The 26,307-nt window shown below is 42.3% G+C and overlaps 2 protein-coding genes across 4 annotated transcripts; both read right to left on the bottom strand.

The window, feature by feature from the left end:
- Positions 1–8,515: 8,515 nt before the first annotated feature.
- Positions 8,516–18,855, bottom strand: slain1a (SLAIN motif family, member 1a). 3 transcript variants are annotated; one of them, XM_047047234.1, is made up of 9 exons: positions 18,202–18,855; positions 16,562–16,698; positions 14,150–14,284; positions 13,065–13,175; positions 12,813–12,971; positions 11,773–12,117; positions 11,448–11,630; positions 10,744–11,086; positions 8,516–9,384 (listed from the first exon to the last, which is right to left on the bottom strand). In XM_047047234.1, the coding sequence occupies exons 1-9, from the start codon at positions 18,663–18,665 to the stop codon at positions 9,309–9,311; spliced, it is 1,953 nt and encodes a 650-aa protein (XP_046903190.1). In that variant the 5' UTR covers positions 18,666–18,855; the 3' UTR covers positions 8,516–9,308. The 3 variants fall into 3 exon arrangements, with proteins under 3 accessions (XP_046903190.1, XP_046903192.1, XP_046903191.1); XM_047047236.1 differs by lacking the exon at positions 11,448–11,630; XM_047047235.1 differs by lacking the exon at positions 14,150–14,284.
- Positions 18,856–18,997: 142 nt separating this feature from the next.
- On the bottom strand, positions 18,998–26,009 carry scel (sciellin). The gene is made up of 22 exons (XM_047047238.1): positions 25,662–26,009; positions 24,586–24,647; positions 24,161–24,269; positions 23,894–23,956; positions 23,623–23,697; positions 23,424–23,459; positions 23,137–23,172; positions 22,968–23,012; positions 22,719–22,856; positions 22,511–22,579; positions 22,314–22,379; positions 22,098–22,160; positions 21,974–22,015; positions 21,780–21,848; positions 21,490–21,552; positions 21,346–21,399; positions 21,125–21,199; positions 20,859–20,915; positions 20,540–20,677; positions 20,051–20,159; positions 19,849–19,951; positions 18,998–19,726 (listed from the first exon to the last, which is right to left on the bottom strand). Exons 2-22 carry the CDS (start codon positions 24,626–24,628, stop codon positions 19,710–19,712), a joined length of 1,470 nt encoding a protein of 489 aa, XP_046903194.1. The 5' UTR covers positions 24,629–24,647; positions 25,662–26,009; the 3' UTR covers positions 18,998–19,709.
- Positions 26,010–26,307: the final 298 nt, after the last annotated feature.

The raw sequence follows: 26,307 nt of genomic DNA, 5'->3' as shown, positions 1-26,307 counted from the left end.
CAAAATATCGCCCCCCCCCCCCCCACCAAGGACCACATGGTTTAGCAGTTAAACATTCTGGTAGATCTACTCAACATGAAACATGTACACTCAGATTCAGTCTCTCTTTCTTTCTTTATGTTGCAACAGTGCTCCCTGCTGTTTATTGTGAGTAAAACTAATTATTTTAGAGTTGGCACCAAACATCTTTATTAGTGCAGTGACTGTGCCTGTGATGCAGCCGATGATTAAGATGGTGGTTACTGTAGATGATTTGGTGTTACTTTAATGGTAGTTTGTACATACACAGTTAAACCTGTTTTCACAGTTTGATCACAGATATCACTGTGCATCCACATGGATTATCAGTAAACACGTTAATTCACTAACAAAACAAAATTCTCTATTATCTACAGATAATAAAGTGTCCTCTTTTTTTGTCTTTCTGTTAGTTAGAAAGACAACATTTCATCCATGAAATGTGCAGTGCATACTAACAACGCTGGCACAATACTGTTTGAAAGCTTCTTTCAAAGGTTTTTCTTTATGGATGACATCAGGTGAACGGGAAGGAGAGACTGGATGCCCAATGAGACAGTAATATCTACTGTGATGAATACTATACTAAAGTGTAAACAAATCTAGATTATGTTTCCTTATTTTACATTTTCCACAACACTATGTACACTGTCCAGTTATTTTCCACTTTCTTTGAATTTTGAGTGTCAGGGTTCACGCAATGATCAGAGGGTGCTTTTTGAACATTTGGTGACTTTGTAGCAATGGACTGTGTTTTGACGCATGTTTTTATTACAGGTTACTTTGCTTGTTCTTTTGAAAGTGTCATCAGAAATTGTTTAACTCTTGGAATTTTTACATAACTGATTTGACAATTACAGTTTAAGGATCTCCATCTATTGAGAAAACAGAAAACATTTTATATGTTTCAGACTGACTGTTAGTTCTAGTCAGCCAAAATCTTCTACACATTTCTCATGTACAATTCCCTAATACTCTAGTTAAAAAGGCTAAATGTATGTTTTCTTGTCTACATCTCTCTATCTCACAAGGTGGTCAGTTATAATACTGTGCCCGTGATGCCGCCAGTGACACACAAACACAGATTTCCGGAATTATATAGACAGTGTCCGTCATGGGAATGATCCCACTGGTAAGATCGGGAAGATCTTACCAGGTCTCCTGGAGAGGCAAAGTGTTAGCCCCCTGCCAGCTCTCCACTGGTGTCCCACAAGGCTCTGTCCTTGGACCCCTCCTCTTCTCCCTGTACACCACCTCACTTGGACCGATCATCCACCTCCCTGCTACGCTGACGACACACAGCTGTAGCTGTCATTCCCCCCGACTGATCCGGGGATCTCAGCCAGAATTGAGGCCTGCCTCACAGACATCTCCGCCTGGATGACCAAGCACCACCTCCAGCTGAACCTCACCAAAGCAGAACTTCTCATCATCCCAGCCAAACCCTCCATCTCCCACAATCTCTCAATCACCCTGGGATCTGTGACGGTGACCCCTTCATCTTCTGCCAGGAACCTCTGGGTTACCATGGATGACAAGCTCTCCCTCACAGCCCACATTGCTGCAGTCTCCCGGTCTTGTAGATTCACCCTTTACAACATCCAGAAGATCAGGAGATAATTGTCTGAGCATTCCACCCAGCTGCTAGTCCAAGCACTTGTCCTCTCCAAGTTGGACTGCTGAAACTCGCTTCTCGCCAGTCTCCCAACGTTAGCAAACCCGCCTTCTCCAGAGGATTCAGAACACAGCAGCCCACTTGGTCTTCAACCTTCCCAGTCGCTCCCATGTTACATTTACATTTAGTCATTTAGCAGACGCTCTTATAAGCGTCTGCTTATAACTTACAGTAAGTACAGGGACATTCCCCCCGAGGCAAGTAGGGTGAAGTGCCTTGCCCAAGGACACAATGTCATTTGGCTTGGCGGGGAATCGATCCGGCAACCTTCTGATTACTAGTCCGACTCCCTCACCGCTCAGCCATCCGACTCCCCTGTTACCCTGCTACTCATCTCCCTTCACTGGCTACCCATCACGGCCCATATCAGATTCAAGACCAGTGTACTGACCTGCACAACATCCAGTCTATCGTCCAGCCTTACACCCCCACCCGCCACCTACGGTATTCTTCTGACAATCGTCTGGTGGTCCCACCTCTCAAGAGCGCCCACTACCAACCCAAGCTCTTCTCCTGTCTGGCCCCCCAATGGTGGAATCATCTCCCCACCTCCATCAGAGACACTGACTGTCTCCCCACCTTCAAGAAAAGGCTAAAGACACACTTGTTCTGGGAGTACAACGGTACTAAATGAAGATTTGTTGGATCCGATGTTAGTTTATTTCCTCCAGGAACACAATGACACTTATTGAGGGACTTGTTGCAATTGTTGGTTAGTTGTAACTGATGTAACTACTTGTACTCGCTGTAAATTATATTATTGGTGGCCAAGCCGCGAAGCGGCGAAGCCACCTTAAGTGTTTCTACGTATTCTTATTCTTATTATTATTATTATTACACATCTTCTTCTGCCATGGGAGTCTATGGCAGCCCCTAGAACCAATTGGTCAGAAGTTGTGAATTTTGGCACACTATTTGGGACCAGTCCCCTCATCAATTTCACCAAGTTTCATGTCTCCCATTCCAACCATCTAGCGCCACCAATGGGTCAAAGTTGAAGGTGTGTTTACACATGTTACTTTTGAACCATATGCCCCATTGTCCAAAATGAGGTATCGTTGGATTCCCTGGATCAAGACGAGTTCAACGCACTCTATGACATCATACCCAGTTCTATAGATTCTCCGCCATTTTGAATGTAAAGGAAAAGCGTTTTTTCGCTACTCCTCCTACAATTCTTGTCGAATCTTCTTCAAAATTGCCACAGATGATCTTCAGACCAAGCCTCACAAAAACTATCCCCTGGAGCTTTGATTTTCGCAACCGTTTGTTATATACAGCCACATCAAATTTATGTGGCTGAATTGATGTGGCCGCCATTTTGAATATAACGTTTTTTCGCTACCTCTCCTATAAGGTTTGTCCAATCTTCACCAAATTTGGCACAGATCATCTTCAGACCAAGCCACACAAAAGACATCACATGTTTTTTTGATTATCTAAACCTTTTGACTGGAACAGCCAAACAAAGTCGTCAACCAAGCCACCATAAAAGAAGTGAGGTCATATCTCAGCACCTCTTTACTGCATTGACACCAAATTTGGTATAGGGACTAGGGACACTGTTCTAAAGAGGTCCAAAATAGGTCATGCCATTTCACCTCTAGGTGGCGCTGCAATCAGCAACATTTGGCACCATTTATCTTCAGATCAAGCCTCACAAAAGACATCACATGTTTTTTTGATTTTCTACACTTTTTGACTGGAACAGCCAATCAAAGTCATCAGCCAATCAAAGTCGTCAACCAAGCCACCATAAAAGAAGTGAGGTCATATCTCAGCACCTCTTTACTGCATTGACAACACATTTGGTATAGGGACTAGGGACCCTGTTCTAAAGAAGTCCAAAATAGGCCATGCCATTTCACCCCTAGGTGGCGCTGCAATAGGCAAAAATTTGGCACCATTTATCTTCAGACCAAGCCTCACAAAAGACATCACATGGCGTTTTGATTTTTGCAACCGTTTGTTAGTTACAGCCAATCAAATTGAGCAACTGATCCGGAAAAAGGGAAGTGAGGTAATATCTTACCCAATCTTTGATGCATTGACTCCAAACTTGGTGTATGGACTCAAGGCCCTCTTATTAAAAGGTTTGAGACAGGTAGTGTCATTTGACCTCTAGGGGGCACTACAATAGGTAGGATTGTGTGTTGACCAATAACTTTTGATTTGTTTGTCTTATTTAAGTGATTCCTTTGTCTTATGATATCTTAGTAGATCCCGTTTCTGACACATGTTAACTTGTGATACCAGCCGAATTGATGTGGCCGCCATTTTGAATGAATGTAACGTTTTTTCGCTACCTCTCCTATATAGTTGTCCAATCTTCACCAAATTTGGCACAGATCATCTTCAGACCAAGCCTCACAAAAGACATCACGTTTTTTTGATTTTCTAAACCTTTTGACTGGAACAGTCAATCAAAGTCGTCAACCAAGCCACCATAAAAGAAGTGAAGTCATATCTCAGCACCTCCTTACTCCATTGACACCAAATTTGGTAAAAAGACTAGGGACCCTGTTCTAAAGAGGTCCAATAGGTCATGCCATTTCACCTCTAGGTGGCACTGCAATAAGCAAAAAAGTATCTTCAGATCAAGCCTCACAAACGTTTTCAGATGGTTTTTGATTTTCAAAACTGTTTTTCCGGTAAAGCTGATCAAAGTCGGCGATGAAACCGCCAAAACAGGAACTGAGATCATATCTCAGGAAATTTTTGCTGAATTGACATCAAACTTGGTACAGGTGCTCGGGACCCTGTTCCAAAGAGGTCCACAGAAGGTTGTGTCATCTAACCGCTAGAGGGCAATCCCGTGTCTGACACATTGTGATACCAGCTGATTGATGCGGCCGCCATTTTATGTTTTTATAAAAGGTTTTTTCCCTATTCCTCCAACAAAATGTATCCAATATTCACAAAATTTGGCACAGATCATCTTCACACCACAATCACCTTGACATGTCAAAATAGTACTGAATCACAGTTGTTTAAACTTGGGCCAAATCTGACAGTTGATATAAGCAGTTGAAAAACTAAATCCAACCAAAGCCAACGAGCCTGCCATCTCACTGGTTTTCTGTTTATCGAGACAGTAAGCCACTGCAAAGGAAGCCAGGTACAACGCAGTCGCTAACTACATGTAATCTTGCTGGATATAGTCAAAGCAATCCTCACACAAATTATCAAAGTCATTTTAGATTTTCAAAACCATTTATCAGGTACAGCCAAAAAAACTTGTGAACGAAGCTGCCATAAAAGTGAGGTAATATCTCATGTTTGCTGCGTTGACATCAAACTTGGTACAGGGACTCAGGACCCTGTTCTAATCTTATTATTATTATTATACATCTTCTTCTGCCATGGGAGTCTATGGCAGCCCCTAGAACCAAATGGTCAGAAGTTGTGAATTTTGGCACACTATTTGGGACCAGTCCCCTCATCAATTTCACCAAGTTTCATGTCTCCCATTCCAGCCATCTAGCGCCACCAATGGGTCAAAGTTGAAGGTGTGTTTACACATGTTACTTTTGAACCATATGCCCCATTGTCCAAAATGAGGTATCGTTGGATTCCCTGGATCAAGACGAGTTCAACGCACTCTATGACATCATACCCAGCTCTATAGATTCTCCGCCATTTTGAATGTAAAGGAAAAGCGTTTTTTCGCTACTCCTCCTACAATTCTTGTCGAATCTTCTTCATAATTGCCACATATGATCTTCAGACCAAGCCTCACAGAAATCATCCCCTGGAGCTTTAATTTTCGCAACCGTTGCCGTTGTTAGTTACAGCCACATCAAATTTATGTGGCTGAATTGATGTGGCCGCCATTTTGAATATAACGTTTTTTCGCTACCTCTCCTGTAAGGTTTGTCCAATCTTCACCAAATTTGGCACAGATCATCTTCAGACCAAGCCACACAAAAGAAATCACATGTTTTTTAGACTTTCTACACTCGACTGGAACAGCCAATCAAAGTCATCAGCCAATCAAAATCGTCAACCAAGCCACCATAAAAGAAGTGAGGTCATATCTCAGCACCTCTTTACTGCATTGACAACAAATTTGGTATAGGGACGAGGGACCCTGTTCTAAAGAAGTCCAAAATAGGTCATGCCATTTCACCTCTAGGTGGCGCTGCAATAGGCAAACATTTTCAGACCAAGCCTCACAAAAGACATCACATGGCGTTTTGATTTCTGCAACCGTTTGTTAGTTACAGCCAATCAAATTGAGCAACTGATCCGGAAAAAGGAAGTGAGGTAATATCTTAGCCAAGCTTTGATGCATTGACTCCAAACTTGGTGTATGGACTCAAGGCCCTCTTATTAAGAGGTTTGAGACAGGTAGTGTCATTTGACCTCTAGGGGGCATTACAATAGGTAGGATTGTGTTTTGACCAATAACTGTTGATTTGTTTGGCGTATTTAAGCAATTCCTATGTCTCGTGATATCTTAGGAGATCCCGCGTCTGATGCATGTTAACGCGTGATACCAGACGAATTGATGAGGCCGCCATTTTGAATGAATGAATAAAACTTTTTTCCTTACTCCTACACAATGTATCCAATATTCACCAGATTTGGCACAGATTATCTTTAGACCACAATCACCTTGCCATGTAAAAATATGACTGAATTACAGCTGTTTAAACTCGGGCCAAATCTGACCATGCGTGCCACAGGAGAAACGGCTTCCTTTTTGTATTCAGTAACTGTACACAGTAATTCCCAGTGCTGATAATGGCTCACTGGGATAGACTGGCTCTGTTGAAGTGCAAGGTCGTAGGTTCGAATCCAGGCAAAGTCTCAGGCATGTCATGATACTGGTTTATCTGTTTAGTGAAGTCAGGTATGTGACAGTAGCTGTCGAGCAGTATAATCATAATGGCCACGATAATGTTTCATTCTCAGGGGATTTGTACTCATGAAGAATCCGATTTATTGTGCTTTGTAGATATAGTGAATCTACATCTAGCCAGTGCATCGGATTTCTTGCATCATAACTTCTGAACAGATTTGTCATAAATCACAAGATTGGTCTCTTCTGATTCTACGTGGCATACCAAGTCGAAATATATCACATTGTCCCGTGTCCACCATTTTGGGCGTCGGCCATTTGGAATTTTCATAAAAACATACTTTTTTGAACTCCTCGTTTGCCGTCGCTCCTATTTTCATGGACATGTAATCAAATCATTTTCAGACTACAATCACCTCAATTTGTCAAAATATGACTGAATTACAACTTTTTATACTTGGTTCAAATCTGACAACGCTTCCCACAGGAAAAACGGCTTACTTTTTTTTACATAGTAACTGAACACAGTAATTCCTTGCACTGAGAATAGCTCACTGGGATAAGACGGGTTCCTCTGAAGTGTAAGGTCATAGGTTCGAATCCAGCCAAAGTCATCACGCATGTCATGATACTTGTTTATCTGTTTAGTGAAGCCAGGTATGCCACAGTAGCTGTCTAACAGTATAATCATAATGGTAATGATATTGTTTCAATCTCAGGGGATCTATACTCAAGAAGAGTCAGATTTATTGTGCTTTACAGATATGTGTCCTCTAACCTCTAGGGGGGCGATCCCGTGTCTGACACATGTTAACTTGTGATACCAGCCAAATTGATGCCGCCATTTTCATTAATTAATAAAACGTTTTTGTCCTACTCAAAATGTATCAAATATTCACCAACTTTTACACAGATTATCTTCAGACCACAATCACATTGACATATCAAAATAGGACTGAATTACAGCTGTTTAAACTTGGGACAAATCTGACAACCGCTTGCCACAGGAAAAATTCTTTATATTTTTACACAGTCACTGAAATCTGATTTCCAGCACTGAGAATAGCTCACTAGGATAAATTGGTGTCCTGGCAACGTCAGAGGTTCAAATCCAGCCAAAGCTGACAAGCTTGTCATGTCTCTGATTCACTGTTTAGCGAGACTATAAGCCACTGCAAAGAAAGCCAGGTAAACCGCAGTCACTAGATGTCGAAAGTTTCTTCTGGGTCATCTGACCTGCTTGGCCACCACATTGCTGCTTGCAGCTATATTTGTTGCTTGTTTTCCTACAGGTACAGGCTTGCACTTTTTAGATTAATGTTGTTTAATTTGTCATTTTGTTTAACTACATGCTCTTGTGTTTCTTCCCATTGGCACTTATTTGATTATCACAATGTATGCTCATGTTTTGGCTACCCACAATGTTTTTGGGGCTATCTCGTTGTTTGAGATCATTGACCTATGCACTTTTTCTAAAGCTCTCCCTGGGAAGTCGCTTTGGATAAAAGTGTCTGCTAAATGTACAAATGTAAATGTAGTGGAGTATAATGTTCACAAAAACACCAGTTTGTAAACTTGCAACATGGTCCTTAGGAGCATGGCATAATTTTGTTTCTTGCCTAAATATCATTGACAACATTGTGTTCATACTAAATCAGTTTTTCTCAATCAATTCGACACAATTACAAAATATGTAACCTTCATTGACTTATAACTTCAAGAGTGTTATGGATATCATGTAACTTTTTCCAAATGTAGCAAATGTGGCAATTTGTCAGTCCGTTGGGGGCCCCAGTAGCCTGCCTTGTCAAAAAAGATGCGTCCTTAGGTCCTGCCATACACCTGCCAAATTTAAACTTCATACAGTATCCGGTTCGCAAAATAATCGAGCCACAGACAGACACACACACACTGGCATCATAGTAAGATGATGATAGTCAAGATGGGCTCAATTTGTTTCACTAGACAAATACGGTGAAACAATAAATGACAAAAGAATGTTTAGAAATGTCAATTTGCACTGAAAATGTACCATCCCTTTATTACCTTATATCTTATGTGTGCAATATTGATATGAATTTACTTTATTATGAACACTTAAAATGTTAACAAGAATCCTAAGAAAGAAACGGAAGGTGCAGATTTCCCTTTTGAGAATTTACAAAAGAAGGTTTCGAAATATTAGATTAAACGTGTTAACAACAGTATTGGTAAAGGTGTCTTAAGTTCCAAAATAATAAATATAGTTTAACACAACACTTCTACAGCCATATAATAGCACAAAAAGTTTTCTTCATTCTCAACTTGGATTAGACAGTTTCACAGTTTTAAATGTTAAACAGAAACGAATGATGGTAAACCAGTTTAATACAAAAACATTAGAAGCATTATTATAATAGAAAATCTTAATAAGCTTGGATCTCTTGATGTTCATCTCTCAGCTGGGAGTGAAAACCATTCTGTGTAGATGAAAGCGCTGCAGAGCCTACAATCCACACTGCAAATACTAGACCAATCAATATCATGAATCATTCGCACAGTGTTGCGTTCATTCTTCTCCATTTAAAGAACAGTCTGTGCTTCGGGAGGAACAACCACAGAGGGTCCAGCCCGCTGGACCCAGGGTTATGTGTTTATTGGGTCGGTCAAACGCATAGCTTCCTGTCAGTCATGTAAGGATGTAGTCAATTAATGGACCTGAAACACTGTCTTTAGGTGGGTTTCACTTTGCAAACCCACTACCCTGGACAGATTCACATTAGAGCTGGTTCTAGCCTGGTGCTGGCCTTATCCTAACCCTAGTCCAAGTGGTCAGTAACACCCATCCTTCCAGCTTCCATCCCTCAGAGCACTTAGGGCAGCCAGGCTCTTAGGAGGGGTCAGTAAACTATGGGAGAAGGATAGAGAGGATGAGAAACAGACAGAGAAAGAGACAAAGACAGAGAGAAACCAAGAGAGATAAATAACTTGTGGTTAAAGTGTAGAAGTGTAACACTCTGAAATCAAGTGCTTGCAGAGGTGATTTGTTATTATGTTATAACTGATATTTGTTAAATTATGACATTATTGTTGTAGTTACAAAGGTTAGTGAAGAGATATGATAATTAACAATAATTAAAGACTACAACTAATTATTTCTTTATAGCTTCTATACTGTTTTGAATGTTCTGAATATAATAAACAATTTTTGAGCTATACCCTGCTATATTAGCTCATGAGATCATGACCCTTGGTCATGTCCAGGACAGAAATACGCTTATCCCCTATCCCTATAGCCCTATCTAAAGACTAAACAAAAGCTATCTAGCACCATGAATGCAGCGTCTTCTTTCTGTGCTTGCAAAGCTATGTTGATTGTCAGCCTTCCTTCCTGTATTCTTTGTCCAGTCCTCTGAGATGCTCAGCTTGAGTTTATCAGACACCTGAACTTTACATATATGTAATAAATACTTCGATTTTGTCTTTGACTTGTGGCAACTGACTTCATTGTCTTGGTACTTTCACAGCAACTGGGTACAATAAGAGACTTCTTTATTAGGAAGTATGGTTGTATTTTGATGGGTGCCAACACACATTGGAGTGGCTGGAAATGAGGTAGCAGATGGGTTGCCCAAAATAGTGTTAGAGTCATTTACTGTGGATGTGGAAGTGCTGCTGGGAAGGGGTGAGGTGAAAGTTCTTATCAGAGAGAAGCTTGTAGATGAGGTGGGACAATGAGGTGACAGGTTGACACTCTCATTTAGTGCAACCATGTGTTTGGGTAGAACGAGGCTGTGGTTGGATTAGGAGAGGGGAAGTGCTGGTGTGGCTTATGAGATTTGTGCATTATGGAGTGGTGTCACAGGGCAGCATGGTGATGGTTTGTGCGATTTGGGCGGACAGTTGAGACAGAAAACGGTGAGCCATGTCTTGATTGATTGTGAGTTTTATCGCGTAGAGCGAACTGTGCTTAGGAATAAGACTGAGACATCAGGGAGAATCTGGGTGTTTTTAGGACTTTTTGGGTGAAGGGACAGGGGGATAGGGATCTCTGATCCATCGTTCGGGAGACTGGAGTGGGGGTGAGGATTTAGGTGTTGATCTTATTATTTGTTTTTATGGTTTTCTTTGTTTTCTTTGAGATAGTGTAGGCCGCCGGCCTCATAAACAAAAACCGTAGGTGGCGTTGTTGCACCTCTTAATTGTTGGTTGCAATCTACCATAACATCGACAAAGAATAAGAAGCCAGCCTGATGACTGTGTTTACCTGCGTGTGGGCTGCGCAATCTTGCTGGGCCTGGGGGTCCCATTGGTTCCTATAAAAGAGGTGGGACGAGGTAGGCCACTGCGGGAAGCAACAGTCTGGGGGGCGATGGCCTTCAGAGCCTGGGGGATCGAGGGACTGCTTTTCAGGGGCTGGGGTAGGGCAACAGAGCTGGGAAAGGAATGGAGGCTGGTGGAGGAAGAGAGGGTGGAGGGGTGGTGGGCGGGCGGCCCCTGCTGGACGGTGGGGCTGACGTAGGCAGTGGCTTTGAGGGGGTGGCGGGGGGTGGAAGAGGGAAAGCTGCCCACGCTCTGGACACGTTGGCTGAGTTGGCCCGGGGAAGGAACTGGGGAGAGGGAGAGAGAGAGAGAGAGAGAGAGAGAGAGAGAGAGAGAGAGACAGAGACAGAGACAGAGAGAGAGAGAGAGAGAGAGAGAGAGAGAGAGAGAGAGAGAGAGAGAGAGAGAGAGAGAGAGAGAGAGAGAGAGAGAAGATGGATGAGAGAGGAAGTCAGTGAAAGCGAGGGAGAGGAAAAAAGGAATGAATGGATGAGTGAATAAAGGAGATTGAGCAAAGAGAATGACAACAACAAGCATTAGTGATATTGTGAAGCATTGCCTTTCCAAATAGGCTGAAGGTCAATCCCACAATTGTCTCTGGTCTTCCCAGAGTTTCTGCATGCATAGAGTGAAGGAGGCAGGTCTTACTGGAGGACTGGAGTCGTGCAAGTCCATTGGAGGAGTCAAAACTCTGGCTGTTCCGCAAAGAGTTCATTGGCAGGGAGGTGGGGCCTTGATAGTTATTGACAGGGGAAGCCAAGGTTGGAACACTGGGGACGCAAGGCATGCTGGGAGCTCGGATCAGGTTGGGCATGCTTCTCCGCAGTTTGTCTACATAACCATAGTAATAGAACACATTACTTAAACAATCAGATTGATATACCACCAAAAATCATGCTACATTATATTATGTTAGAAAGGGCATGCTAGGCTGGAAAAAGGCAATTCCTGCCTAATTCTGAGATGTGCTCACCAGAAGTGTGTCGGTAACCCATGTGTGTGTCTGTGGTGAGGCTGGAGGGACCAGAGGACAGGTGGTGCTGGGAAAGCCCAGAGAGGGAGTACTGGTGGGTGGACGGGCTCCGTCGGACAGACTCTCTTATACTGGAGAAGGTGTGAGAGTGGGGCAAGCTGCCCCTCTGCATGGACCCGCTCCGAAACAGTTGAGGCTGAGGAGGGGGGAGCTGGTCGTAGCCTTCCTCCTCGTCCTCCTCTTCCTCTTCCAGGTCCATCTCGCTGCGTCGGAGGGAGTGGAGGGAGAAGCTGGAGCTGCGGCGGCTGATGGTGGCTGAGGTAGAGGCATATTCCTGACGTAGACCTACACACACACACACACACGCATACGCATGTAGATGTATGTAGATACACTGTCTGATTTTTTCCTTTACAAGGCTTACCCATCGACAAACAATGATCAAACATTCTTAAGGTGGCGCCCCAGTAGCTTTTCCAAAAACAACACATTGTAGGTTGGTCTTTTTATAGCATTCATGGTATTCTGGCTAAAAGGATCAAAGTCGAAGTGGTTTATTTGTCACATGCACATGACAAGCAGATCATTCTGAACAAGGACATTCTTATGACAAGCGAACAGCTAAAAAATAAAAAATAACACTCTTGCAGAAAACAAGTTATACAAATGATCAATTATTTGAAATAATCAGTTGTTTTACATATAGCCACCACCTGTGGGCCACCACCTTATGAATGTTCATTGTTTTTCCATAGGACTTCTTGTGGACTGACCCTGGCATGGTATGTCTAAAAATAGTTGAAAGCATTTGTGTAAACCAGGAACTCTCATCTTGGCATATGTTGACGATTGCTATTGTAGAGGAAATAATTTCGCCAAAACACTTTTTATAACATCTTTTCTGCATAACAGTACAGTTCAGTTAAATCCAGGTCAGTAATTTCAGTTCACTTCATATCATTTAAGTAAATCTCAACTCATTCATTCAGTTAAATTTAATTAATTTCAAACGGATTAAAATAATAGTCGGAAAGACTCACTCTCCTCCTGCAAGCGAGCCATGACTTGGACATCTGTCATGTCTTGGAGTTTATAGCCCATAGAGATAGAGTCATCCTCCAGGTCTGGTACTCCCAACTCACTGTCGAGGGAAGACTGGGGGCTTACTGCAGCATGCCTGCGATTTCCAAACGCCACACCTACACACACACAGACACACACGGGTGAGACAGTCACACCGAGTGACGGACGGACAGACAGACAGACAGATAGGAGAGTTTGATAAGTCTTACTCTGGAGGGAGGAGTGAGAGAGGAAGGTGGGGGTTCTGTCTGCTTGGCTGCAGTTGCCAATCCCTGGAAGAGTCTGCTGGAGAAAAGTATGGCTGGATGGAGAAAATGAAGCTGGGGAAAAGGGGGAGAGGGGGGTGAGATTGAGTGTGGCAGGCTAGAAATCTAGTCACAATGACACACCACCACCAAGCAAAATAATAAACCACTAAGGAAGCTTCCATCTTGGATGTTTATGTGGATGTGGATCAGAGGAAGCGACCTGCTCTTGCCCAGGGGAAGAGCTCACCCATCTTTGTGGTGCTAGCAGCATGATAACCCTGTTCTACCATACATCTTTTAGACAGGACGTTATGCTAATGTATCTGTAGATTGAAACTCTGAAACATTTTACCTTGCCGCCATGGACACGGTTTTAGCTTGTAAGTTGTACACAAGGAACATGTTCGAGGCAAATAAGCAGATGTGTCTACAGCACATGTAAGATTTAGGTTTAGGATATACACATGCAGTAACATGCTGTAAGTACCTTACAGGCCGTTACAGTACAAGCTGTTGTGATTGGATAGTAACAGAAGCTATGGGGCCTTCCTTTCGTCCCTGCTTTGTGATGCATCATCCAGACAGAGATGCAAGCGGAGCACTTTTCTGCTTAGAGCATAATAATGCATGATAAGCAGTATTCTCTGTTGACTAATGACCTCATCGAGGCATTAGGAGTCTCAAATTACTGTAGCGGCTGAAAATAAGAAAGAAAACATCACTCTAAGAAATCTGAGACGGACACTGGCCCCAAGGTCATCTACACACCAGCGTGTGGGACGTGAGTGAGTGCGAGCGAAGGGAGGGAGCTGTGCATGATGGTGTGTAAGGAAGGATGGTGTGTAAGGAAGGATATATGAATGTGTGAGCCATGTCAGCGTAGTGTGCATAGCAGGTTGATGTACAATATGTGTGCGTGTGTGACCTGTGGCCTAGGCCACTGCAGCAAGTTTAGGGTCGCTAGGATAGTGTAAGTGTGTGTTTGTTTGTGTTAGGTTTAGTGTAGGGTGAGATAGCATGTGTGTGTTAGACTGTGTGTGAGTTACCTGTAGGGGGGGTTAGTGCAGGAGGTTTAGTGTAAGGCAGGATAGGACAAGAGCTGGGCCCGCTGACAAAGTTGAGCCCCTCTATACAACTGTAGGGGCGCACCGAAGCAGAGGACGCGCCCCGCCACCGCTTGACTGGGTAGAGCACAGTAGGGGGGTCAGGATGAACATAATGTTAGACAGGAAGATGACCCAGCACAGCCATTCATCACAGGTATGTATCAACAGCTACTGGATGTATATACAGTATGTGTCCTGTCTGTCAATCTCAATGTTTTTCTCTCTCTACCACTCTCACTTTCTTACACAAGCACACACAGACACACCCACACACACCCACACACACAACCTCTCTCTGTAAATCTCTGTACCTATCTTATACTGCTGTGTGATTTCAGTGTTGTTCTCTCTCTATCTCTCTCTCTCTTTGTCTGATACACACGAGCACACACAGCCATATGCACACGCACACAGAGATTCAGCATTCCAGCCAATTGCCAAAACACCAAGGCACACTCCCATATGGCAGATCAATATGAATATTACAGATTAAGAGAAACACTTGGCATGGTTTTGCAGCTTGTACAGATTTTTGGAGTGGTGTTTGGGGGGGGGGAGGGTATGGTATTGGGGATAAACAGGGATTTGCCATGTAGGGACAGTGTACAAACCCTCCTCCCAAATTTGGAATCTCATCCTTACAGTGCCGTAGTGAGCCATGAAGCAGATTCAGATCCATTCAGATAACATGCAATGACACAGAAAACTGTCAAATGTAGCTATAGCATAGTGATTAGTAGGCAGCAAGACACACAAGCAGCGATGAGTGCATTTGGCATTCCTTACACAATTAGTCGTACCACAGTTGGATAAAGCAAAACTTTCACAGCTGCGACACAAACATCCATTGACTGAGGCTGGGGAACAAGCCTGGATTCATGACCTAAGGGAGGACAGCCAACCTTTTACTGAATACAGCCTTTGAAAGTAGAGAGCGGACCTTGTACATTCGCGTACACACTGGCACACATATATAGTACACCAAGATGCACAAACACACACACACACATACACACCATCGATTGGAAACATTTCATTTATTATTCAGCACTCATACTGAAATCATTGATCTTGTTAAATCCCCTCGAATAACAATACTGGTCTTTGACAACACTCAATGTGCACACACACATACTCGGTTGAAGCAGCACTCGGTTTTAGAGACTGCTTAATGTAAGCATGGTTTCCATGGTTACCATCTTCACTACCATGGTTCCCATACTCAAGTGGAAGGTCTGAAACTGAGCCCTGAGTGAAAGATCAGAATAACACCACTTCAGACTTCACTCCTGAAGAACAATTCAACTGGTTGCTAGCTTTGGGATTCATGCCAGCCTTCAGAGTAAACTAGGTGCAGAGGGAGAGTGAGTGGGTTTTAAACCACCGTGGATAGCCCGTTTTGATCCTTGACTAAGTTTCAGCCATGATAAAAAAGAGGACATCATTCTACAAGAGAAGTGTGGGATGAGACTCTTTGTCATCCTCTCTACTCTGATCCTCTGCCAGTGCCATCTTAGTCACAGCCTAGCACGGTGTTCTCGCTGGGGGTAATTACTCTGCCTTCTCTCCAGAAAGGAACACACTGTAATTGCTCTTAATGGCAACTTTGTAAAAGCTTTGTAAAAACCTTAAATAACAGTGCTTAAAAGTGCATCATGTTGCAGAAAGGCATACTTCTCAGAGTTTGCCTAAAGGGTAAGAGTCTAACTGTGAATACTGAATGACTCTTTGAAGACACGGTTAATGGCAGACTGATAGAAGATAATCTAGACTCTGTACCTGATAGTAGAGAAGATAAGATGTCTAATTCTCAGATTGTCTCAGATCTCTCACTACAAATGTTACCTAGACATCCAGCTGACGCAGTGGTGCAAGTCTAGTACACAGTAGGGAGCTTACTTTTTATTTAGTAAGCCTCCCTCCCTTTCCAACTGCCCCCCGCCCCTACCACATATCAAAGCTGATTTTACAATGGGTCTACATCCTTGTAGCCATGTGACGTATGCTTGCATATCACGTAAACTACACCCCTGATCTGTTATCCTTAGTGCTCCTTAAAAATAAAGTGTCTCTGTCTGGTCCAGTTTACCAGACGCTTTTATCCAAAGTGATGTACAGAAAGTGCTAATAGTAAGTGCATAGTTCTAACAATATTACAGCACTAGTTAATGCCAAGGATCTGTCTTGTTACACAAGACACAGTGCAACAACAACACCCCAAAAACAAAATACACAACAAGATTAATTACACAGAACCACAAGAAAAACTGTACAGATGAGTCCTGCATAAGATGCCCTTAATGCCCCTTGAGATGCAAGCATAGTAAGTGTTTGGATTGCAGAGGACAGTACCTTGGTCCAGTCTGTGGAAAAGGTTCTTTTTGGCCTGCTCCACCTCAGGTCCAGGGTGATCAAGTACCAGCCGGCACCACTGGAGAGGACTGAGGACAGTCTGTCCCAACAACCGGGCCTTGGGTGACACATGCAGCCTGGGACACAGTACAGCACACATTTCAAACCTGGATAACTTTGTAATTGGGGTTAGAGCTTTTCAGTGTATCTTTTCATAGTAACAAACATATGTTTGTGTGTGTTCAGTGTGTGGTGGTGTAAAGACAGACAACTACTTAACACCTTAATCACTGTGTAAAGCTGGATACAGACACATTAACAACCATGCCTTCAGTCTAGGTTCAAGCCTAAGAATGACCCCTGTTTAGTAAAGGGGTAAGTAGTGTTCTAAAGCACCACTGTGTTGAACCAAAGATAAAGCTGAACATACTTTACAGGCTAAAATAAAACAGCCTACTTCATCTCTAATTCAATGTGGTGAAGTATTTTCTCTGTGTTTTTAATTTAAGTGGTTGTCTGAGAGCTTAAGATAGTATAGCATCGTCTTTTTTTCACCTTTCAATGTGTGAGATGTGTCCAGACCGGTCTAACCTAAATCCGTGTGCCATCAGCTGACACCACAGCCCTGTGTGCCGTGTTGAGTAAACGCTAGGGGAACACCTCCACTGAATGTTATAGCCCTACATTACAGGCTGCATTAGCAATGCTTGTTAACAGTCACAAACTGCTCCATAGAATGGTCAAGGAGTGATTGTCCTAGGAGACCCTGGATAGCTTGACTGTTTAACATGTAGGATCATCTGCCGTTGAAACTACAAAATAGGCTATAACTGTCAAATCCTTTAACCTCCAATTCTCAAAGGAAGGTTTATAAAAGCAGCACAGCTGTGAAGTGTATCTAAAGGATTTGTGTTTAGTGAGAATTTACTATCGGTCGCAACTGTTCCAAACTGGGACAGGGAAGAGAGTAGCTGACCAGAATAAGAGTATCATAGCATGACAGTACACAACTAGGTCACAGAGAATGACTCGGATGGTTACACTTGCTAAATGTGGGCGAAGGAGCATCATTGCAGCAGAGCCAAATGTTGAATTTGATTAATGCTGCGTTGAGCTGCATGAAAGTGTGCTTTATTTTCCACATCACTGCATGGAGCTAACAGTGTGATGTGGAGCTACTCCAGGCTACTGCCTGGTGCCATAAGCATACAACCCTGGATATCACTCCAGTAATGTTAGGCTAGTCATCGTTTCACATCCATCACTATGCTCTGTCAAACTAAAGCTATCATGCATTTTCATGTGTCTGAATAGTCTTATATATTGTGTAGGCAACTAGGCTATTGTGTTTTTAAGATTTTGTTGTTGTGACCACAGTTAAAACATTGTCGAACATAGAATCACGCTCTTGATAAACAGGTGTTGAGTAGGCTACATCGGTTACATTTCGCCACTGTACAATTACATTATAGTTACATATTTGCGCAACATTTTTTGGGCTATGTTTTACAATCTATGCCTGCAGGCTAATATTGACACTAACAAAGAACTGCCACCATTTTTTTACGTAGAATATCCTTAACACAATATGCAAAATACATGACGGGAACTGGGTCAATATAACGGAACAGCAGCAGTACCAGCTTTCAGACTCCAAGATAGGGAGGACTGTATTGAGGTCTAGCACATCCACCTCATCCAGAACGGTGGGTCCAGCCGGGCAGTCGTCGATGTCAACGTCAGCAGAATCAGATACTGAGCTCGGATGAAAATACTCGAACGGCTCCTCCGTCGCTTTGTGCGGTCCAAAGGCAGACGAATACGATGGTGTTGTTGGACTTGAACCTCCGTAATTCTCAAGAAAATTTGTACTACACCCTAAACATACTGTATTTCCCCCATGCAGACATGGTGGCAGCGAGTTCTGGTGATGCGCGTCGTTAGTACAATTGTTTACGTTTGCTCTTGTCCGCAACTGTTCGTTCTGCCTTTCCAATTTTCGGACTAGTTCCTGAAGCTTTTTTACCTCGAGCTCCGCGTCTGCAATCTTATTGTTGCCATTGACGTCTGCCATCATTTGGGGGTTCAATACCTCTGCTTCCATTGGTCATAATTATCCTTTAGATGTGCAAATAAAACGTCTAGATAGGTTTCTTTATGAAAGGGCACCCTTTAATTTCCTCTGCCGTTTTCTAGGCAACTGATACTCACTCACTGATTACAGCAATAGCCTCGGCTACGGGGTCCAAAGCGCTGCACCGTAGCCAACCAGAGATGCCCTGCCTCTGCGCAGACACACAAGGGATGACAAGGCAAACCAGCAGACAGCGACCCCCCCAGTCTAATTCTCCTCCGCGGTCTGTAGCCCACTCAGGTTATCTATGCAGATATGCACAATAGGCACATGAAAAGGAGAACAAAGGTAAAACAACCAACTCAGTTTTGACCAGATCTTTATTGTGGAAAATATAAGGTATTGAATGATGATCAACGTTTATTGCACACACTCAAAGCCTCCGGCCCCTATGTTTTGTACACTGAATTTCACAAACAATACAGACTTATAGATAGGTTGGTAACAAGAGCAAGTACGCTATGAGAAAAAAAAATCACACACAGAAATACACAAGTACGGAAGCCCTGAGATGCCATTCATTCAATACACTTTATTTGGGCTACTCCGTTTTCTCGTGATTTTCACTGTACCCAAACACTAGCGTAAACATCTTGCTACACTCGAGACAATGACCCCGTAATCTCGGGGAAACAACATTGGTTCATTCAAGATAAATACATAAATAACTCAAGAGCTCGTGAAAACAAGTGAAATTAACTTGTTTTCACGGGAAAACGGAGTCAATAAAATACAGGAATACATGGCCGCTTATGGCTTCCGTAGGAAATGGCCTATATAACAAAAACGTATTTTCCAGAAGAATAATTTAAGTTGTAACTTACGTAAAAGGAGCTCCCCTGCCATAAGTATTAGGCTACCTCAGACCATGTACATTTGTCAGCTTACATACACCCAATCATCAACTAAACAAAAACCATGTCCCTGCCATAATATGCATTAGCCTAGGTTGATTAATATTTTCTTCATTTTCTTTTGTTTTTCTTCCATCCAATTGAGTAGTGTAAATTTGGATCAACGACACCATTTCTCTGTAGAGATAAGACATATTAGGTCTGCAGCAGGTAACACAGTAACATCAGTAGTTCACACTATTAATGTTTGAATATAGTATAACACAGTTTAATACAGTATAGGACAGTATAATATTTACCTCTGGTGACGCCAAAACACTTCTCACAGTGGACTGTGCGTCGATAGATCCACATGCTATCACCTGCCTTCAGATGACCCAGGGTGCTGCTACACACCTCACACTGAAAAACACAAACACACACGCCAATATTACAAATAGAAGGAAGGAGCAGGCTGCCTAACTGTTTTAGATGGTCAATAGTGGTACATTTGTAGTGTACCTTGAAGCAGGTGGCATGGCAGTTGATGTTCATGTCCTCCAGGACCATCTTGGGGTCAGAACTCATACCCTTCCGGCAGTAGGAGCACAGGTCTTTCTCTAGCACAGCCCTAGACAGGAAAAGCAGGTAATTGAAATAGGTAGGAGATCATTAATGTATTGATTATAAAGATATTTCAGGCAAATATTGGTATATATGCAGGACACATGTGAAATTCATTGGTATTAATATCCACTGTAAAAACACAAACACACCGTGTTGGTCTTGTGACATGAAACTAAACTTAAATATAATAGAAAATGACATGGAAAAGTCATATTTATCTCATGTGAAATCCATAGAAAATGCCCAATGACGTTATCTAAGATGACTGATATCCTTACATGAACTGTAAAATCATAAAATCCTAATTGTGTTTAGTTTACAGTTTGTTTGGTATACAGTCGGCTTACATAAAAGGCACTGAACGTTTTGTGGTAATAGTTTTACCTTTCGGGAGTTGAGTAGGAGGACTTGATAGACTTGGAGGTGAAGGAATCAGACGTTAGATTGTCAAGCCTGCTACTGTTGTCCTTGTAGGATGTTGTGGTGTAGGCAGAGGGGCTGGTAACACTGGTGTACTCATAACTAGACCAAGTTGGCGACAAGAGTCAGAAATGTATTATTTCAGTGCAACTTGCTTTGACCCATGGCCTTTGCTGACTGGAAGTGACACGTCTCTATGCCTACTTCTTATGAGCAAAGATTGGAATCCTGTAACTAGTTTAGATCAATTCAAACACAATGAGATATCTAGTTGTAGTCCTACCTGCTGTCTGGTTGGCTAGAGTAGCTTTTTATGGAGCTGGTTTTGGTGTATTCCTCTCTGTATGTTGTGGGAAGCATGCAATATGAATGTTATAGGTTATCAGACGTGGTTTACATCTCACACTTCGACCCAGACTTAACCAGATTTATAACCAGGACCAGGACAATGCACTGGAAATGTGTTATTTATTCATCTAGAGTTATCATTTTGGATATAAACGCCTGATCAATGGCATATTACAGACTAGACTGTGTCTGGGAGATTACCTGGGCTTGGAGCTGATAGTGTAGGAGGTGGTTTTGCTGGAAGGGTGATCATCTATACTGCTATATGAGCTGTAGCTGTGAAGAAGGCAAAGATCATAGTCAACGATGCTGTGTAAAACATTGTTTACATGTCGGAATAGACTGATGAAATAAAATAGCAGTGCAAATGACTATATTCTCCTACAAAATTCACCGCACAGAGTAGTTAGTATTTTTTTTACCTGGATTTAGTTCTGGTGGGAGATTTTGGTGAAGTCACAGATTTGCATTCAACACTGTGTACAGAAAAATTCTGGTCAATATGATGTTGTTACCTCTTTTTTGTGTTTTTATTGCATGTTGTTCAAGTGAGTGTGCAAACTTACCCATTGGTGCCGTCCACAACAACAATGTCCTTCTTGGTGACGGTGGTGGTGGTGGTGTTGGTGCTGGGAGAGTGGACAAACAGACTGATTTAACCTTTTTTTGTAAATATTCTTGAATTAAGATATTGAGGAATAGCCATGTTTTGGGTTTATTAATCAATAACAAACAGCAGGCAGTTTGTAATGGCTTTTACTAGCCATCGTTTAATCCATCACAATAGTTTAAATTGCTAAGCACCTTGGCATACTCATGCAGGTGGATAAATCACCTGGGTAGCACACCACCCTACCTGTCAGGAGAATTGTAGCCAGACTGGAAGGATGTGGGCAGGAGGGTGTCAAACAGCTTATCTTCAGTGCTTTAGACATGACAGGAGAAAGTCATAAACAATATTCAGTATCAGTTATATGTCAGACCTGTCTTATAATGGTCATCATAAGCAAGTACAGTACAATATATGATGGGTTTACACAGCATTCTTACGTGGCGGATGTCTTTGTGGTTGTGGTTGTCTTGGTGCTCTCTCTGGAATGAAAGATTCTCAGATCAGTTTGGTTCCCTGACTAAGATCACTGCCCTTGTTTATGTGTGGTGTATGGTCACTCACCCATCAGAGCAGTCTTTACTGGATTTGACTGTCACAGTCTCAGTTTTGGACACAGTTGTTGCTCTACAATTGAAAACAACCAATAAATGTAGGTACTAATTAGGGTTGATTTGCATTTGAAGGGTGTGGACAATAGCGTGGTCTCACAACTTACAGTACATACCAATATAAACATGAATATCTCATTATGCAACTGATAATTTCTAAGCACATTACCCGTCCGGGGTTAGCTTTGTTTTAATGGATGTGGGGATGAGAGTATCATACAGCTGATCGTCCGCCCTGCCAAGAACATAGAAGAGACACATTTACACATTAGAATGTGTTAATGGATACAATATTATAAGAATTCTAAATTCGTTCATAATTATGCAATCACTACGTAGATTTTGCCTTGTCTAGGTTCGTCTTACGTCTTGATGGTGTTTTCTGTTGTTTTGCTCACTTTCGGTTTGGCTGGTGCAGGTGGTGTGTAGGCAATGCTGTGGTAGAAAAATGGAAAAAGTCAAGTCAGCCCTACTAAAGTGTAGATGTAACTACATTTACATTTAGTCATTTAGCAGTCATAAACCATGAATATGTTTTGGCCAAAGAATTTAGGTTCAGACTGGTTAGCATTACCTTTTGCTTGGGCTCTTGTTGTCAGAGAATACCTTCTCAGTGAAGGTTTCAGTCTTAGTGGGGGTCTTCACCACATTTTGGGTGGTGGTAGTGGTTTGTTCAGTGGTTTTGCCATTCTTGGTAATGGTAGTCGTAGTGCTAGAGAAACAATGATAATGTGAATTATAGTTAGGAGTGAACGCTTTGAATAGCAGTAATATTTCAAAAGAGGTATGTCACTCTTGTGTGGTTGTAAGGTTCATCGTCTACCTTGTTTTTGGCTCCTCTTTGACTATAGTTTTGGTGACAGTGGTTCTGTAGTGACACAAATGGATGCATATTAGAACACACAATTGTCCTCCATAGCCGTTAAATATTAGTTAAATTAGATTTGTCTAGTTTTTGAACTGAAACATGATTTCGTCAGGGGTTCACATACGTCCTTGGCTCCTCTGTGGACTTCAGGGAAGATATGCTACAACATAAGAAGACTGTGTTTAGAAATGGACTACAAGAAAACTGTAATATCTATGAATGTGTATCTTTCTGAATAAGACGTGATCCATCCATAGCTTGGGGGGGGGGGGGTGCTAAAGATATCAACAGGGAATTTTACATCATAGCCCTACTCCACATAACTCTCACCCAACTATCTACTAATTGGATGTTGAAATGCTTTTATTATTGTATAGGTAATTATGGAAGTAAAGAGTGAAGCCAACTGACCTGCCTTTATTCAGTTCATCCTGGCTGGCACTGAACCTGCAATAAGAAGGACCAGGGTTAAGAAGGAAGAATCTGGAGTAGAGTCAGTCTGCTGTATAAATTAGGAGTGACTGAACATGTTCATGTGCTCCCGCTTTTGTCCACTCCTGGTGGCAAAATGTAAAAGCACAGCCTGAAGGTTGTGTTAAAAGTACGGTACCTCTTAGTGAGAGACTGAACGGAAGTTGAACCTGACGTGGTTTGAGGAGGGCTCTTGGTATCCACTGACTTGGAACTACAGATAAGAAAGCACGTTAAAGGACCATTTAAAACAGTTTACTATGACATTGAGAAAACGTCACGTTAATCATTACGGTCTGTGGTTGAATGTATGACTGTCATCTCTCAGTTATGTGAAAAGTAGTCACCACTAAGAGGCAGAATATGTATGCAATATAACATTCATCAAAAAGTATCCCAGCAGTCTCTACCTGTCCAGTGTCTCATTCGTCCTGTAGCGGCTCAGAACAGCCTTTCCAAAATTGGGATCCCGTCTGGAGGGGGGAGGACACATGGCGGTTAGGGTTAGGAGATACCTAAACGAACAAGTCTCACTATTTGCATGGCAGGTATGGGAAGAATGTTTATCTGACAAGAAAATGCCACACCTAAGATTTCTGACACACCCTGGGTGTGTTTGAGTTTGATTGGGCCTTTGTGTGTGTTTTTGGGTGTGTATGGATGGCCCAGTGACTTACTCGACTGGTTCATCCTCCTCAGCATCCTTCCTGATCCAGCTGTTGTCCTTCAGCAGGGAGGTCTTCTTCTTGGCGTCCTCGATGGCCTGGCTGTGACTGGAGGTCTTGGCTGAAACACACACATCACAAATAACACCACACATTCGTTACGTATGTGGTTAAGACCAGGGTAAAAGAGCAGGTAACTCAAGGTTAATGTTAGAGGTATTATAGACAGGTCATTCCAATTACCTAATAATATGATATGTAAGTTTATGAATGAATACATTGTCACTGTCATGACATTAACAATCATCCAATATTTTTGGCTCAATTTATTACAATCGCTCAATACTAGGACAGGTATTTTGTCCTATTATTTTGTTAGTCAAAGACACTGACCAATTGTTCATTTCCTGTATTCTCACTACAGTATTGATACTTACTAGATTGGGTGGAATATGTCTTTTTGGTGAAAGAATACGACATCTTCACTTTGAATTAATAGCTGGAAAAGATAAGAAGATAAAAATAAATTCTCATTAACATGCACATTTTCTTTCCATCGGATGGCACCAACGAGCAGGTGAACTAACTGACGCTGAGTATGTGTAGGGTCAAAAAGAAGTTAAAGAAACGTATTTGACACAGTTGATGTATATCCCATTTCATGAAGTGTATAGTATTTAATTTAGTGTATAGTTAGAGTTATTCTTTCATTATGGACACCGCACAGATAGACATATTTACATGCCTGTAGAGAAGTGCATTTCTTGCATAGACTTGACATAGTGGGCCTATTTGGCTACTAAGCCCTCTATTATGCTACAGTGCCAGGCTTAACCCCTGACTCATCCTTTAAGAATAAAAACCAGTTTGGTTGGATCCTTCCCCACATGGAGGCACACCCTGCCCCCCTCTCACCCAGACACACCTTCCTTAAACACACCTTCAGCATTAGAACACAGATAAACGGCAGATCAGCCACATTCCACAGTCCACTCATGATAAAGCTTAGAAATTGCTTATGCACCAAAACCCCCACCTTCCCCCCGAACTGACCACTACCACCCCTACTGATGTTACATATATCCTTTCAATACAAGCACTGGGTCTACAAAACATTAGAATGGCATATTCACACACATACATATATTTGTATTGAGACTAGTTCTAGTTGCCACTAAGAGGGGTAATCCATTCAAATATTAAATCAAATGTTTAGGTTGACAGACACTGACTTGAGTTGACAGCCTGGTATATATTTCACGCAATTTGGCTTGTAGGATGATGGAGGAGTACAGAAAGTTTGCTCTTAGACACCAAATTAATGTGAGGTAACAACAGTTGGCTGTGTCATATTTGAAAGGTCTCAATCTCCAATAGCATACATAAATATAAATGTTATCCGACATTCAATTGCTTAATGTCAACAAGCTAAACATGAATACAAATACAAAAAGGGATAGAAGTGAATGACAGTGATATAATGTTTGAAAAGAGAGAGTTACGGGCTACGTACCTTTGCTGACGACACAGACTACTCCAATCAAGCGACCAGTGGTTCTCTCACGTCTATACCTCCCTTTTTGACCTAAAGGGAGGGAACCCCAAGGCCACCTGAGGGTGTGGTCTCATACCTTTCTCTCCACCTCTCTCTGTTTTCCTCTCCCCCTCCTTTCTCCTTCACACACCACCTCGCCTGCTCTCTTTACCTCACTACTATGGCCTTACACTCAATACTCTATATCATTATTCCTTTATAAATACACTTTTTTGTATATATATATATATACATACATACAATTTTTGTATAAGCACAGAAGCAGGTGGATAGCATTAGGCAAGACGGAGACAGCAGGAAGACTCGTCCTTCAACAGAAGTGTAAAAGAAAAACATTAGAACACACCCAAGCTTAAGGTGTGGATCCTGAGGCGTACTTTAACCATAATCATGGCAAGACAGGTATTTGAACTCTGGTAGTGATCTTAATCACCTGTCAGTAACAGCAACTGATCTGTAGTTGTCACTCACTGTAGTAGTAGATTACTGAAGGGTTTAGTTGAGAGACGAGTAAAGGAAAGCCCCCCCCCCCCCCCCCCCCCCCCCCCCCCCCCCCCCCGACAGTATAGTTTGTTTAGCAGGTCTGCAGGTATATAGATACGGT

Source organism: Hypomesus transpacificus, chromosome 23 (genome assembly GCF_021917145.1).
Source record: "Hypomesus transpacificus isolate Combined female chromosome 23, fHypTra1, whole genome shotgun sequence".
NCBI classification, from domain to species: Eukaryota; Metazoa; Chordata; class Actinopteri; order Osmeriformes; family Osmeridae; genus Hypomesus; species Hypomesus transpacificus.
Note: the sequence above shows the minus strand (reverse complement) of the source record. Positions and strands in the feature narration are given on the sequence as shown.

Bases quoted from the DNA above. Each gene is read 5' to 3' on its own strand.
- slain1a (XM_047047234.1), bottom strand. From the start codon at position 18,665: ATGGAAGCAGAGGTATTGAACCCCCAAATGATGGCAGACGTCAATGGC. The intron at 13,176-14,149 runs GTAACTCACACA...CCTTTTCCCCAG, and splicing joins TGCACTAACCCCCCCTACAG to CTTCATTTTCTCCATCCAGC. The intron at 12,972-13,064 runs GTAAGACTTATC...GTGTGTGTGTAG, and splicing joins CTCTCACTCCTCCCTCCAGA to GTGTGGCGTTTGGAAATCGC.
- scel (XM_047047238.1), bottom strand. From the start codon at position 24,628: ATGTCGTATTCTTTCACCAAAAAGACATATTCCACCCAATCTA. The intron at 23,013-23,136 runs GTATGTGAACCC...GTGTCACTACAG, and splicing joins TCCACAGAGGAGCCAAGGAC to AACCACTGTCACCAAAACTA. The intron at 22,580-22,718 runs GTAATGCTAACC...TTTCTACCACAG, and splicing joins AACAAGAGCCCAAGCAAAAG to CATTGCCTACACACCACCTG.